The 14,941-nt window shown below is 33.8% G+C and overlaps 2 protein-coding genes across 2 annotated transcripts; one reads left to right on the top strand and one right to left on the bottom strand.

Annotated features, from left to right (window-relative positions):
* LOC106641527 (uncharacterized) lies at nt 1–1,613 on the top strand. The gene is made up of 3 exons (XM_014355978.3): nt 1–155; nt 423–912; nt 986–1,613. Exons 1-3 carry the CDS (start codon nt 101–103, stop codon nt 1,512–1,514), a joined length of 1,074 nt encoding a protein of 357 aa, XP_014211464.2. The 5' UTR covers nt 1–100; the 3' UTR covers nt 1,515–1,613.
* Nucleotides 1,614–3,206: 1,593 nt separating this feature from the next.
* On the bottom strand, nt 3,207–5,721 carry LOC106641526 (uncharacterized). Its single transcript, XM_014355976.2, has 4 exons — nt 5,625–5,721; nt 5,375–5,479; nt 4,589–4,651; nt 3,207–3,657 (listed from the first exon to the last, which is right to left on the bottom strand). Exons 1-4 carry the CDS (start codon nt 5,698–5,700, stop codon nt 3,437–3,439), a joined length of 465 nt encoding a protein of 154 aa, XP_014211462.2. The 5' UTR covers nt 5,701–5,721; the 3' UTR covers nt 3,207–3,436.
* Between the last annotated feature and the right edge of the window lie 9,220 nt (nt 5,722–14,941).

Raw genomic sequence — 14,941 nt, 5'->3', positions numbered from 1 at the left:
AGAACCGTCACTTACCGTTACGTACAAATGTTTACCTATTTGATGTGTTAAATCCTACATTAAAAAACAAATGGTATCGTGTTTTCTCGACTTCTAAATTATGACTGAACACGGGATACGGAGTACGAGCATGGACGACCTGAGCAGGATATCTGGTAATTATTTTTATGTCAAATAGGTATTTTGGCACTTTTTTTTTACGTTACCTACCTTCTAATATTTTATCTTTGAAATATACCTCCGCTTAGAGAACAATTAAAAATCCACACAAATTATAATTAAATTTTGACTTGTCCCCTATTTAAAAGTATCTACTTATATCCCGTTGTACTTGAATCAAGGGTTAAGTTTGTGATTTAAGGTTTATCAAATATTTGCACTTTAATTAAAACTATAAAATTTCATGTAAACTTTTTTTTTAGGTATTTCAAATATATCTCGGATATCCAAGGCAAACAATTCAACTCTGTACAAATGGGATGTGACGAGTAATGTCTCGGAATGGCGAAGTTGTCGTGATATTACCCGAAGTTTCACCACAGACAGCCAAAAGGGAGAATTAAAAAGACTGTCAGAATCAGCTAAAGTCAGCAAAGTGCTTGCTGCCTGTGAAGAGAGTACCTGTGAATATGCCAAACAGAAGCTCATTTATGATTGTCTTGTGAATATTGTTGATAACAAGAGTAACATCCTTGAAGCTGATACCATGAAAAAGTTGATGGATTTTATAATAATTAACAAAGTGAAAAAGTGCCTCTACTTACCTAATCATTCAAAAGATGTAAAGGATGAACTGACTCTCCTAGGAATCATCGACCTCCCACAACATGAATTTAATTATGAGGAACAGTTGTCGATAAAAAGCAGCTTGGAAGCTGAGTTGAGGGAAAGGATACACAGCTTTTTGGCTACGTAATTTGTTGTCATGAAAATACCATTGATTTGCTCAATAAATATCTTTTCATGAAATCTTTGTTTGGTTTAGGTATGAAAATGCGGCAGGATCAACAAAGGAAGCAATAAAGAGTAATGAGTCGCTGATTCGGTCAAGATTCCAACAAAATGGTGAGTTAGATAACTTAAGTTGGGGAGACAAAATCAACGAAGTTTGTCTGGAACATAAAAGAGACTTGGTTTATTGTTTAAAATCGTTAAAAAGATGGCATGAGTTAAAATGCGAAATCCAAGAAAAAAGTCTAAAAGATACAGAGAGCTTACTTCTTCAGTCTAAGATAGCAGAACTAAAAGCCATGATTACAAAATTATCCTGTACCATACGCATGTACAAAGAAACGCCAGTAACGATTGATGCTTTTCGAGCTCTTAGCAGCACTTTGGATGAAAGGATTGCTAATGTCAGTGATGAAATAGCTGAGAAGACTGAACTGAAAAAAGCCTATGATGCATTAAATGGCACGGAGTACGACGAAATCTTAAGGAAATATTTAGATACATGTCGTGTCATAAGTAAAAAAAAGAATTTATTAGATAAGTTTGAAACCGATGCTATTTAGTTTATAGCTTTTAAAACATAAATGTTGAATTAATAAATTTTTTAGAAGAAAAAATCAATAACTTTTTATATATTTATAATGTGTAATGATTTGTTTGATGCATTGAGTGTTTATATTATAATGTGCGTAAAATTTAATAAAAAATTTGTTGAAAACTTCATTTGATTTTATTTTGTACAGCGATGGAAATGCAAACATTCAAAGGCTACTTCTAATCACAAGTTTTTATTTTTTTTATTTTTTTTTTTTTTTTTTTTACCTAACTCATAAAGAAAATGAGTTTAATTGACTAGCAATTAGCAAGTATTTAACAGTTGAATATAACTAAAAAATTTAATATTACCTCAAGATCACTTGCTTCATACCAGTTCTTGTTTAAAGATACCAATCTACTGTTTATTCATATACCAACTTGAGATTGCTTGGGGTTACAAAAAATGACAACTTCGATATTGAAGACTCCTGAAAATTTAGTGTAGAATTTTTTCACACTTTTAAGTTAGCTATAATTAATATGCATGACCCATTCAAACTAGAAAATTTTAGGTCCTAAACATGATGTGAGTTTTGTTTAATGTCCCTGTTAAAAGGTAGATATTTATATTTCTAAGCTTAATTTGTGAAGCATTTGTCAAGTGCGTTCAGTGCTATGTATAATAGTGATCAGGCTTAGTACTGAGATAACAAAATGAGAGCAGAAAGGAATAAAATCACATTACAAATTATGAACTACTTAAACTACTACTACTTTTACGTGAAAGAAGAAAGTGTTGATAAGTTCTTGAGCTTAAAGTAAAAATGGGGAGTTAAATTTGATGGTTGGATAAGTTCCCGTCTATTTCTTCCACCTTTATTCCGCGACTTATATTATTTTCAAGTATATCACTCGTGCATTTTCTTGAAGAAAGTCAAATGCGTAGAAAAACAGCCCTCTCTCTATATCGTGCCTAGATACGAGCTTGGCCTGCTGAAGCTTAAAATGTCCTTTCCGTCCATCACCTCAATAACAAAACTGTCTTTTTCACACTTTAGGGCAATATATTATACATTATATGATTGCCAAGCGTTTTTCCAGTACTTTTGGGCTATGTAAGATACTCAACACGTTCCTCGGTCTTTATAAAAAAAAAAAAATTTCCTACCTTGGGCTACTTTGAGGGTTGGGTGTGCCCTCGGTAGAAAAAATAGGGTTCGCACCTGATACGCATCCAATTAACCAGGGCAAGTACAAGGAGTCCCTCGGGCCTGGTGCTTGCCCTGGCAACATACGCCACCAGGTACGAAAACTACTATTTCGCGACATAGATCTTTTGAACAATAATACTACTTTCAACATTAGTGTTAGTGAGGAGGTGTATTATTTTAGAAGGTTTTAATTTGTCTTAAATCAAAGCTTGTATCAATAAGCTCTTTATTGATTAAAAAACAGTTTTGCACCATTTAGTTTCACCAACCGAAAGTTATAGCGTTTTGAAGAGTAACAACATATTTTTAGTGAATACCTACAATATCTCATTTCTAGAAATTTTCACTGCTCTTCTTTCAACCGCTGTAATTTAAAATTGGTATCACTAAATTAAGTATGACAGTTCTCGTTAGGGTGGAAAATAAAAAAATGTCACCCGAAGGGCGGGGTCTTTGTATGTTACCATGTTTGTGCCCAAGGTGCAGCAAATAATGTTTTTCTACCTGAGGGCGCAAAATCGTACTTTGTGCTCGTGGGCTCACTTTGCATCCTAGAGCGGAAAAGTACTCTGGGTTTGGGAGGTCTAGAATAGTAAAATTTCACTTAACAAATAATTGAAAGTTTTGATCAGTTGCAGTGCACTATGTTAACTGTTAATTCTGTGTTTTACATACATATATATTAATATGGTTTCTCGCTTTATTACAGTTAGTCTCGCAAAGTTTATACTGTTTCGTTAGTTTTGTAGAATATATCCTTGGCCATCTCTTTGCCCTCCATGCCCCCTTCTTTGTCCTCTTTTGTAACCTCCCGGCCTTCCTCCTTGAGCACCTCTCTGACCTTGGTTACTTATCTGACCCCGTCCTCCTCTGCGTCCTCCTCCACGCCATCTTTGAAGATCTCCTCTACCTCTTTGCCCTGCAATCAGTAGACCTCTTCCTCTTTGATTTGGAAAACCTGAAATTATCAATGCTGATAAAACCTGTCACTTTTCATTTTTTGGGTTTTATTGCCCTCAATAGGAATTTATAATTTATACATATGTGTATCTTTTTTTTTTTTTTTTTTTTTTTTTTTTACATTGCTAGGCATTTGTAGTTCACTTAAAACCATTAAATCCCTTTGTAAGGGGACTCACACATCTCACAAACTATCTACCAACTACAAGAAATTCAGGTACATTATTAATAACACTATCAGGAAGAGTTATTGATTTGTTTATTTTCAAACAAAAATACGTGTAAACATGTGCTACCACAAATACAAAAATCGCATGTAAGAAAGTTGATGTACTTTTTAAAAGATTAGCTATTTAAAAAAGATAATCTGTTTAGCAATGAACTGTATTAAAAAATATTAATCAAAACGTGATAAAATAAGTAAGGCAATGCACTTATGTACTGCTAAAATCATCATCTGTTTTCAGCACGTCAAGCATGTACGGAACGACAAATTGTCGCAAGATTAATTAAAATGAATTTTTACTTAACGCATCCATCTAAAAATTTGTTGAAGTATCCATAGATTGGAATGTAATATTTTAATATTACAAAAATCAAGGGTAATGAATAAACAATTTTATAATTGATTACATCATTTCAAGTATCTCAGAAAAGGTTACAATATTTACTGAATAAACAGTAAAATCCCTGACTTTTAATATAATGTTCGAGAAGCAAAACGTGGTGAGGAGTATTTTTTAGTTTATTAAGATCATTCTACCAGCAATGTTTGGTACAGTAATAGCAGTTTGAACACGAATTCATAAGTAAGATGCTCAATAGACTAGAGAGTACAGTGTGAGTCTCCTTAATCAGTATACATTATATTGTATTGTTATATTTAAAAAAAATTAAGTTATGATTATTATTTATAAGATTGTTTTTACCTCCACCTCTTGGTGCATACAGAAATCCTCGATGGAACGCCGATTCTCTAGTGCTTGGTTGATCTGAAAAATTGTTTCATGTTATTTCTTACATTTTTATTACTTTAAAAATGACAACCAACATAACGTGTTGACGCACCAGATTTTTTTTGTAAATTATTAGATTTTATTACCGAGTACCGAGTTGAATTAAGTTTTGCCTCAACTTTTTCCATTTATTTACAGTTAATTTTATGCTTTATTATTATTACATGCTTCACAGATCATCTAATCATGATTTACTTTATGATTACTGATGATCAGTTTACGATGTAATTAATTAAATTTTTATTTTATCTTTCGGAATATGTTATTTCTGGCTAGTTACAAAAACGAAAAAAGTACAACTAAACTGCCACGATTTTAAAAAAATCTGCGATTAGGAATAACTTTTTTAAGAATACAATGCGAGAAATTTTTTGTACAAATACCGATTGGCATCAGTTTCATTTATGTACAAAAAATGTTGTCATACTGTAGCTTTAAATTTTTAACTAGTTGTGCTAGAATTAAGGAAACTCTTCACTGATAAGTACTACATTTTAAGCAATTGATAAGGTAGATTATTAATTTTAATAAAAAAAAAGATCACAAAAATTTTTTTTCAATTTTTTGTATAGGATGAACTTCTATGTACTTAAATTTGAACAATCTTTAATTGATAAATTATTAAAGATGTTGTACTCATTAATTTAGTAAATAACCCACCTTAAGTCTTACATTTTAATAGTTATAATTATGACATACCATTGCTACACGTCCATGCCAGAAAAGCGACATATTGTTCCATTTTTTTTGCTGCTACTCGCTTCCGGTATCGAACGAACCGTCCAGCGCGGCGGGATACTCGTGCTGCAATGCAATTTGTAAAATAATTATTAATTTTGAGGTTTATTGATACATACGAACGCACGGTGACTTAGTCGACTATGTCATGGATTGGCACGCGGGATACCGTGGTTCGATTCCCGGCCAGTGCGACTTTTCGGGCAAGTACCTCTGTGATTTTTCACATGTGCTTTTTCACCACGCAATGCTCCTCGAGGAGGGTTTAGGCGACCTTCTCGCAGCATAATTGCCTAATTTCCCCTACCCCCTCCCAGTAGCGGGAGGCCTCCCACATCCCTCTTCCCTTCCGTTTCCAAAGTGCTAAGTTCCCTCAGTAGTGCCCTTTATATAGGAGCCGGACGTAAAGCACTATTATTAATATATATATATATATATATATATATATATATATATATATATATATATATATATATATATATATATATATATATATATATATATATATACACATATCTATACATATCTATACAACTATTATACGTATACTTACACACACACACACACGCGCGCGCGCATATATATATATATAGTAGACACAAGTGAGTCTCAGCTCCCATCACCCCCCCACAGGTCTCTTTCAAATGACTGTTATTTACTTTATATTTTCATGTAATTTATAATTTAGCAATATTTCAGTAAGATGCCCCCGTTCTCCCCAGATCCCCCTCCACCACCCCTTATTTGATTAATCTTTCCCTAAATCCATCTCTATCATCTCCGAAGATAATACTTTAGATTTATTGAAAACTCAGCAGAATTTTTAAAATCATATTCTTTAATTGATTAAAACAAGGAATATAATAATGAGTGATTCTGCTGTAAGTGGTCAAATTCGTGTCCAGGACTCGTACTACTACATGAAACAAACTGAATATTCTCATCTCATAAAGTTATGTTAAAAGCGTTCAATTTTCATGAAAAAAACTTTCAAGCTGATATATTATGTTGACTTCTCAATGATATAATTCACAAAATATAGCTGATATGTCACTTCCGTACCCTGTCCTTATCTCAATTTGGCACCTAAAAGCTCCTACTAGAAAAAAAGAAGCTTTTCTGCCAAATCATTGCACATACATTGTCAAGTATGGATGTCGTATATTACATTTATGCCAAAATAACATTAATTTTTAATCTATAAGCAAGAGTTTTAACTAAATACCAAATGTTCCACGTAGCAGAAATCACTTTGAAAACCACACTGTTGCATTTCGTTTTAACGGTTACTTTTCTAGTCTGTCAACAAGATAAACGCACAAGCCAAAGCTGTCAACAATTCCAATCTCTTTGATCGACACATATTTTAATTTTCAATTTTCGTGTGTACAAAAATGTTAGTCACTTCCGCCTTCCCCAAACCCACTACTTTGTTACTCATACAAGCAAGAAAAAAAATTTTCTTGTACTATTTATTGACGACAGATATTTTGTAAGCGGAAAACCATTTAAGTTAAGTTTACGAGCTGCAATAGTACTCCAAAGTTCGAAATGTCACTTCCGTACCCCTCTCTTCTTATTTAGTCTTATTATTTATTTGGCTTTTGGGTACCTAATTGGACTCCGTTATGCCACATTTCATACTTGTTTTTGAGTATTTAATTTTTGGTACCGTTTTTTCTATTACTGACTGCGACGGCACGATAAACACCGAAGAGCCCTCTATCTCAGTGATAATCGAACATGTAGATCATCGTTACACATTATTTTTATTTTTTGTTTCATAGGTCAGTATAAATGTTCGAATTTTGAAGATCGGCAAATGTTTAACAAAACGCGCGTCTTATTTTCTTCATCATCATATATTGCTAATTAAAAAGTAACTATCGGTGGCTTGCGAGACTTTTTGTTTTTTGCGCGTTAAACTTCACTTTCCTTGGGGCTTTGGAACAGAACGGACGTGTCACGATATTAGCAATCTAACCTAGAGCTTTGGATCGTTATATTTTTTCCTTCGACGTCTCATCGTCATCGACGAAAAAGTTTCTACCGTTTCCCAACGAGATCAAACGAGGGTGTTCACTACACTTCAACATCGTCTCCCCGCGAGACTCAAATTATTTCGTGGCGACGAAAATGCGGTCCTGCCTGGCCAGCAGACCCGAGAAAGCCGAGCGCCAGCTCGCATAACCAGACTCTCCCCCTTGGGAAGCTTTCGAAGCTCACGACTTTAAGGTACATTTTCACCTCATGCAACATACACATATTCACATACATACTCACAAGAACGATAGCTGTATCGGTTATTATTAATGACTGTATCACATTCTTGTATATTAACACGAACAATAAAACAGGTTTTTTACCGAAAGGTTTTTTCCTGTAATGAATATCTTTTATTTACATCACTACTAATAACTCATAAAATAACCAATAAACAATAATAATATTGAGAGCGACGCTTACCCCTAAGGTCTTACTCTCATTGCGACATAAAAATTGAAATTTAAATAGTCGCCCACGTATTATCGTTTATTATTATTACTATTATTATTATTATTATTATTACAAAGATCTTCACTATTGCTATTGTCATTATCATATAGCCCCATCGCTTTTCTCACAGGTTTGCTTACAAAAGTATGAATTAATATCAGTATAAGTCGCTTGGAATAATATAGAAGGTTTTTCAATGCAAATAATATAATATATAAATATAATATAGAAACTATAAAATCAATAAAAGAATCTTTCTAATTAATATGTATTTAATTATTTCAGTAACGTAAATTTTGAATATTCTTTTATCTCTACATTATCACGTACAAAAATTCTGAGTGTTCAGCAGTTAATTATGATCAAGAAAAGATAAAGAGTAATTTTTGTAGCAAAAGTAAAATGATGCTACCACTTTTAGATTAATACAAAAAACGAAATTCGCAGCTAATATTTTCGGATGGAAAATTTAAAAAGTTCATTGAGTCATATTGTAGATTGTTAGGTTTTGTAACATTCAATGTGAAGGTATTGCCAGAAAAAATACCTTTTATAGTGTAAAATTATAAGGTCAAGATTGTCATATTATTGCTTCTACTTTAGTATTTCAAAGTAACAATTCAGTTATACATTTATACTACCATTATTGCCATTTAAAAAAAAATGTCAACTTCGAATTAAAAAATGGTTAAAAATCACGTGAAGATTTGAAAAAATAAAATAAAATATTTAATAGTAAAAAATATAAACAATTATAATCAATTACAAAAAAATAATCATTAAAAAAATGAAAACTTTCCTTCCTGGGTGAAAAAAAAATTAAAGCAAAAATTAATGGCAAGTAAAGGAAGCACAATAATAGTATCAAAACCTGAAATGACTAATAATTGTGACATTTGTAGCTCTTGAAAAAATAAGCCAATTAATATTCCAAAGCACACATACTTGGATAAGTTATCATGATTTTTAGACCCAATGGTACAGCTGTTAGTGTTTCCTTTGAAATATTAGAGTAGGCTTAGAAACACAATCAAAAATCATGAGCGTGCTGAACATATTCTGATCTGTACTCATCTGTAAGCATTGTGTTTTTTCCTAAAAACTTAACAAACTTTTAACAATTAACTTACATTCACATCAATTCATAAAGCATACAGCAATACAAAAATTCAAATGTCTCATAAGTTACTATTTCATATATTAAATTGACAGATTCTTATTTTAAGTTAATAAAGTAAGGGGTTGGCGCGCGGAGCCCCACTAGTATATGTATACATCAAATATATAAGTAAGTAGAATGTCTTTTTTTCGTACAAAGAGAATGGCTTTGCTTCCAACGCTTGAAATGAGATAGGAATCATACAATGATATTTTAGGATTCCTTTTATCATTACAGCTTTTTCAAAACGTGCTGATAGTTGTTTCTCTTTTTCTTTGTACTCGTCATTGGTTGAATAACAACACGTTATATTTGGTAGAGCTTCTATATCCCAGTCGAATAACTCCCTTGGTGTACGGATAGGATTATTTACTCTTTGAAGACTTGCTCTAGCAGTAAGTCTTTTTATAATTCCACCTACTCCGTCACAAGGTCCTTTGCTATGTGATGTGGGGAAAAAGTTCCACTCGGCTGTCATTTTTAAATTTTCTGCGTGGTGCGAAAGATTTGTACATTTTTTTTTAATTTTTGTACTGTCCACTTGCCCCATTCGTAAAATATATTATTTTATGAATAAATAAAAATTTTTTTCATAAATAATTGTACAAGTTGCCTTTGAAGTAAATAAACAGCAACAGTATCATGACGTAAGCACTCAGACATATAAACAAAACTTTTAATTTTTAATTCGTCATTATCATTTTTATAATAAATAGAGAATGGATGTATTGTTGCTTGATCGTTTTTCCAGTTTATACCTTGAACAGAATTTTGTATAACGAACGCGTAATTTTCAGAATTGTCGCAAATTACAATACATTCATTTTTCATCAAGTTCTTCATCAAACTCTCTTTGTTTATTTACTAAAAAAAATGTAGCAATAATTTACTTAAACTACTACTCAAAGATTCTAAAAATTAATCTACACTAGATACCAACGTTTGTAATGGAGTTCTTTCAATTGTTACCCATTGTTTGTAGTTAATAGTTTCAATTAATCTCTCTTCGAAATTTTTTTCCAGTTGCTCAATAATATTAGTCACTCCAAGGCACTCATTACAAAATCCCAAAAAACAATTTACAGATTGAACTTTACACAACATATGATTCATACAGTCAAGATTCAAATTTAGAAACTAACATTTTCTCTTGTTAAACGACAGTTATTATACGATAAATATTAAAAAATTTTTTTTTTAATTTTCATTAATGAATAATATTGTCTAATTAAATAATAATAAAATAATAATTACACTATACACCATTTCTACACATTACATAGTATATATTATACTATAATCCACAGAACAACGTGTACTTTGCAACTTGGGGCGCTGACGTTAGGTACCATTATTCGCATTCCGGTTTTCTTATTTAAAATTTTTTTTTTAATTTTTAATTTTCAAGTTAATTTCTTTTTTTGTTCCCAACAGTTTGTTTACTCTCTTGAAACTTCTTGTTTGAATTTTTTTCGTACTCTTTAGCGTTTTTATTTCTTCTTTTTCTTGTTTATTGACTAAAACCTACTGCTTTTTCAATGTTTTCTCTTTTTTTTTCTTTTTTTTTAAGTAATGTATCAAATTATTAACAACCGCCACGGCTCGGTTTTCCTTAGCTGCTTCCTTCTTGATCTTAAAATTAAGATTGGTTTCAGAAAATATAATTTTTAGAGGAGAATTATTTGATTCTTCTGTGGAGATAAGAAGAAAGTTTTAAAGGCTGAAATACCAAATGAAAATATAATGTGAGTAAACTAATACCTGTATTTTTCTGTTGACAATTTTCAGAGGTATTGATTTTGTATGACACTGAAGTTCGGAACGTTCCGGGAACGAAATTTGATAACTAAATTAATCACTTTAAAATAGAGCGAAAATGAAACAAAACAACTAAAAACAGCATAAGACACTGCCAATCATATATATAAGTCGTAAAAATAATAATTTTCCATGATTTTACCCGGACCAAAAAATATCATATATGTGCCTATGCTAACTTCCAACTCATTCAAACTTCTAAATTTCATAACTCGAAATCCAGAACGAAGGCCCCGCCAAAAATGATACACATTATTTACAATTACATAAAAAATGTATAAAAACTTTAATATCAGAAAAAAAACGAAGGGGCGGGTAGGTTTTCAGCGATTTTCCACCTCACGCGCATATCGAGAACGGCCAAAGTGCGACTCCTGGATTTTATAACTCGAAATCCAGAACGAAGGCCCCGCCAAAAATGATACACATTGTTAATTATTACATAAACAACGTATAAAAATTTTAATTTCAGGAAAAAAACGAAGGGGCGGGTAGGTTTTCAGCGATTTTCCACCTCACGCGCATATCGAGAACGGCCAAAGTGCGACTCCTGGATTTCATAACTCGAAATCCAGAACGAAGGCCCCACCAAAAATGATGCACATTGTTTATTATTACATAAACAACACATCAAAATTTTAATATCAGAAAAAAAACGAAGGGGCGGGTAAGTTTTCAGAGATTTTCCACCTCAAGCACATATCGAGAACGGCCAAAGTGCGGCTTCCGGAATTCATAACTCGAAATCCAGAACGAAGGCCCCGCCAAAAATGATACACATTGTTTATTATTACATAAACAACGTACAAAAATTTTAATTTCAGGAAAAAAACGAAGGGGCGGGTAGGTTTTCAGCGATTTTCCACCTCACGCGCATATCGAGAACGGCCAAAGTGCGACTCCTGGATTTTATAACTCGAAATCCAGAACGAAGGCCCCGCCAAAAATGATACACATTGTTAATTATTACATAAACAACGTATAAAAATTTTAATTTCAGGAAAAAAACGAAGGGGCGGGTAGGTTTTCAGCGATTTTCCACCTCACGCGCATATCGAGAACGGCCAAAGTGCGACTCCTGGATATTATAACTCGAAATCCAGAACGAAGGCCCCGCCAAAAATGATACACATTGTTAATTATTACATAAACAACGTATAAAAATTTTAATTTCAGAAAAAAAACGAAGGGGCGGGTAGGTTTTCAGCGATTTTCCACCTCACGCGCATATCGAGAACGGCCAAAGTGCGACTCCTGGATTTCATAACTCGAAATCCAGAACGAAGGCCCCACCAAAAATGATGCACATTGTTTATTATTACATAAACAACACATCAAAATTTTAATATCAGAAAAAAAACGAAGGGGCGGGTAAGTTTTCAGAGATTTTCCACCTCAAGCACATATCGAGAACGGCCAAAGTGCGGCTTCCGGAATTCATAACTCGAAATCCAGAACGAAGGCCCCGCCAAAAATGATACACATTGTTTATTATTAGATAAACAACGTATAAAAATTTTAATTTCAGGAAAAAAACGAAGGGGCGGGTAGGTTTTCAGCGATTTTCCACCTCACGCGCATATCGAGAACGGCCAAAGTGCGACTCCTGGATTTTATAACTCGAAATCCAGAACGAAGGCCCCGCCAAAAATGATACACATTGTTAATTATTACATAAACAACGTATAAAAATTTTAATTTCAGGAAAAAAACGAAGGGGCGGGTAGGTTTTCAGCGATTTTCCACCTCACGCGCATATCGAGAACGGCCAAAGTGCGACTCCTGGATTTCATAACTCGAAATCCAGAACGAAGGCCCCACCAAAAATGATGCACATTGTTTATTATTACATAAACAACACATCAAAATTTTAATATCAGAAAAAAAACGAAGGGGCGGGTAAGTTTTCAGAGATTTTCCACCTCAAGCACATATCGAGAACGGCCAAAGTGCGGCTTCCGGAATTCATAACTCGAAATCCAGAACGAAGGCCCCGCCAAAAATGATACACATTGTTTATTATTACATAAACAACGTATAAAAATTTTAATTTCAGGAAAAAAACGAAGGGGCGGGTAGGTTTTCAGCGATTTTCCACCTCACGCGCATATCGAGAACGGCCAAAGTGCGGCTTTTGGAATTTATAACTCGAAATCCAGAACGAAGGCCCCGCCAAAAATGATACACATTATTTATAATAACATAAACAATGTATGAAAATTTTAATATAAAAAAAAAAACGAAGGGGCGGGTAGGTTTTCAGCAATTTTCCACCTCACGCGCATATCGAGAACGGCCAAAGTGCGACTTCTGGATTTCATAACTCGAAATCCAAACGAAGGCCCCACCAAAAATGATGCACATTGTTTATTATTACATAAACAACACATCAAAATTTTAATATCACAAAAAAAACGAAGGGGCGGGTAAGTTTTCAGAGATTTTCCACCTCAAGCACATATCGAGAACGGCCAAAGTGCGGCTTCCGGAATTCATAACTCGAAATCCAGAACGAAGGCCCCGCCAAAAATGATACACATTGTTTATTATTACATAAACCACAAATCAAAATTTTAATATCAGGATAAAAACGAAGGGGCGGGTAGGTTTTCAGCGATTTTCCACCTCACGCGCATATCGAGAACGGCCAAAGTGCGGCTACTGGATTTCATAACTCGAAATCCAGAACGAAGGCCCCGCCAAAAATGATACACATTGTTTATTATTACATAAACAACAAATCAAAATTTTAATATCAGAAAAAAAACGAAGGGGCGGGTAAGTTTTTAGAGATTTTCCACCTCACGCGCATATCGAGAACGGCCAAAGTGCGGCTTCTGGATTTCATAACTCGAAATCCAGAACGAAGGCCCTGCCAAAAATGATACACATTATTCATAATAACATAAACAATGTATGACAATTTTAATATCAAAAAAAAAACGAAGGGGCGGGTAGGTTTTCAGCGATTTTCCACCTCACGCGCATATCGCGAACGGCCAAAGTGCGACTCCTGGATTTTATAACTCGAAATCCAGAACAAAGGCCCCACCAAAAATGATGCACATTGTTTATTATTACATAAACAACACATCAAAATTTTAATATCAGAAAAAAAACGAAGGGGCGGGTGAGTTTTCAGAGATTTTCCACCTCAAGCACATATCGAGAACGGCCAAAGTGCGGCTTCCGGAATTCATAACTCGAAATCCCGAACGAAGGCCCCGCCAAAAATGATACACATTGTTTATTATTACATAAACAACGTATAAAAATTTTAATTTCAGGAAAAAAACGAAGGGGCGGGTAGGTTTTCAGCGATTTTTCACCTCACGCGCATATCGAGAACGGCCAAAGTGCGACTTCTGGATTTCGAGTTATGAATTCCAGAAGCCGCACTTTGGCCGTTTGCGATATGCGCGTGAGGTGGAAAATCGCTAAAAACCTACCCGCCCCTTCGTTTTTTTCCTGAAATTAAAATTTTTATACGTTGTTTATGTAATATTTAACAATGTGCATCATTTTTGGCGGGGCCTTCGTTCTGGATTTCGAGTTATCAAATCCAGAAGTCGCACTTTGGCCGTTCTCGAAATGCGCTTGAGGTGGAAAATCGCTGAAAACTTACCTGCCCCTTCGTTTTTTTTCTGATATTAAAATTTTTATACATTGTTTATGTAATAATAAACAATGTGTATAATTTTTGGTTGGGCCTTCGTTCTGGATTTCGAGTTATAAAATCCAGGAGTCGCACTTTGGCCGTTCGCGATATGCGCGTGAGGTGGAAAATCGCTGAAAACCTACCCGCCCCTTCGTTTTTTTCCTGAAATTAAAATTTTTATACGTTGTTTATCTAATAATAAACAATGTGTATCATTTTTGGCGGGGCCTTCGTTCTGGATTTCGAGTTATGAATTCCAGAAGCCGCACTTTGGCCGTTCTCGATATGTGCTTGAGGTGGAAAATCTCTGAAAACTTACCCGCCCCTTCGTTTTTTTCCTGAAATTAAAATTTTTATACGTTGTTTATGTAATAATTAACAATGTGCATCATTTTTG

The sequence above is a fragment of the Copidosoma floridanum genome, unplaced genomic scaffold (assembly GCF_036245765.1).
Source record: "Copidosoma floridanum isolate Cflo_tuat_1 unplaced genomic scaffold, Cflo_Japanese_pri ptg000040l, whole genome shotgun sequence".
Classification (NCBI taxonomy): domain Eukaryota; kingdom Metazoa; phylum Arthropoda; class Insecta; order Hymenoptera; family Encyrtidae; genus Copidosoma; species Copidosoma floridanum.
Note: the sequence above shows the minus strand (reverse complement) of the source record. Positions and strands in the feature narration are given on the sequence as shown.

Bases quoted from the DNA above. Each gene is read 5' to 3' on its own strand.
- LOC106641526 (XM_014355976.2), bottom strand. From the start codon at position 5,700: ATGCTGCGAGAAGGTCGCCTAAACCCTCCTCGAGGAGCATTGCGTGGT. The intron at 5,480-5,624 runs GTACTTGCCCGA...ATTGCATTGCAG, and splicing joins ACATGTGAAAAATCACAGAG to CACGAGTATCCCGCCGCGCT. The intron at 3,658-4,588 runs GTAAAAACAATC...TGATAATTTCAG, and splicing joins GTATGCACCAAGAGGTGGAG to GTTTTCCAAATCAAAGAGGA.
- LOC106641527 (XM_014355978.3), top strand. From the start codon at position 101: ATGACTGAACACGGGATACGGAGTACGAGCATGGACGACCTGAGCAGG. The intron at 156-422 runs GTAATTATTTTT...CTTTTTTTTTAG, and splicing joins CGACCTGAGCAGGATATCTG to GTATTTCAAATATATCTCGG. The intron at 913-985 runs GTAATTTGTTGT...TGTTTGGTTTAG, and splicing joins ATACACAGCTTTTTGGCTAC to GTATGAAAATGCGGCAGGAT.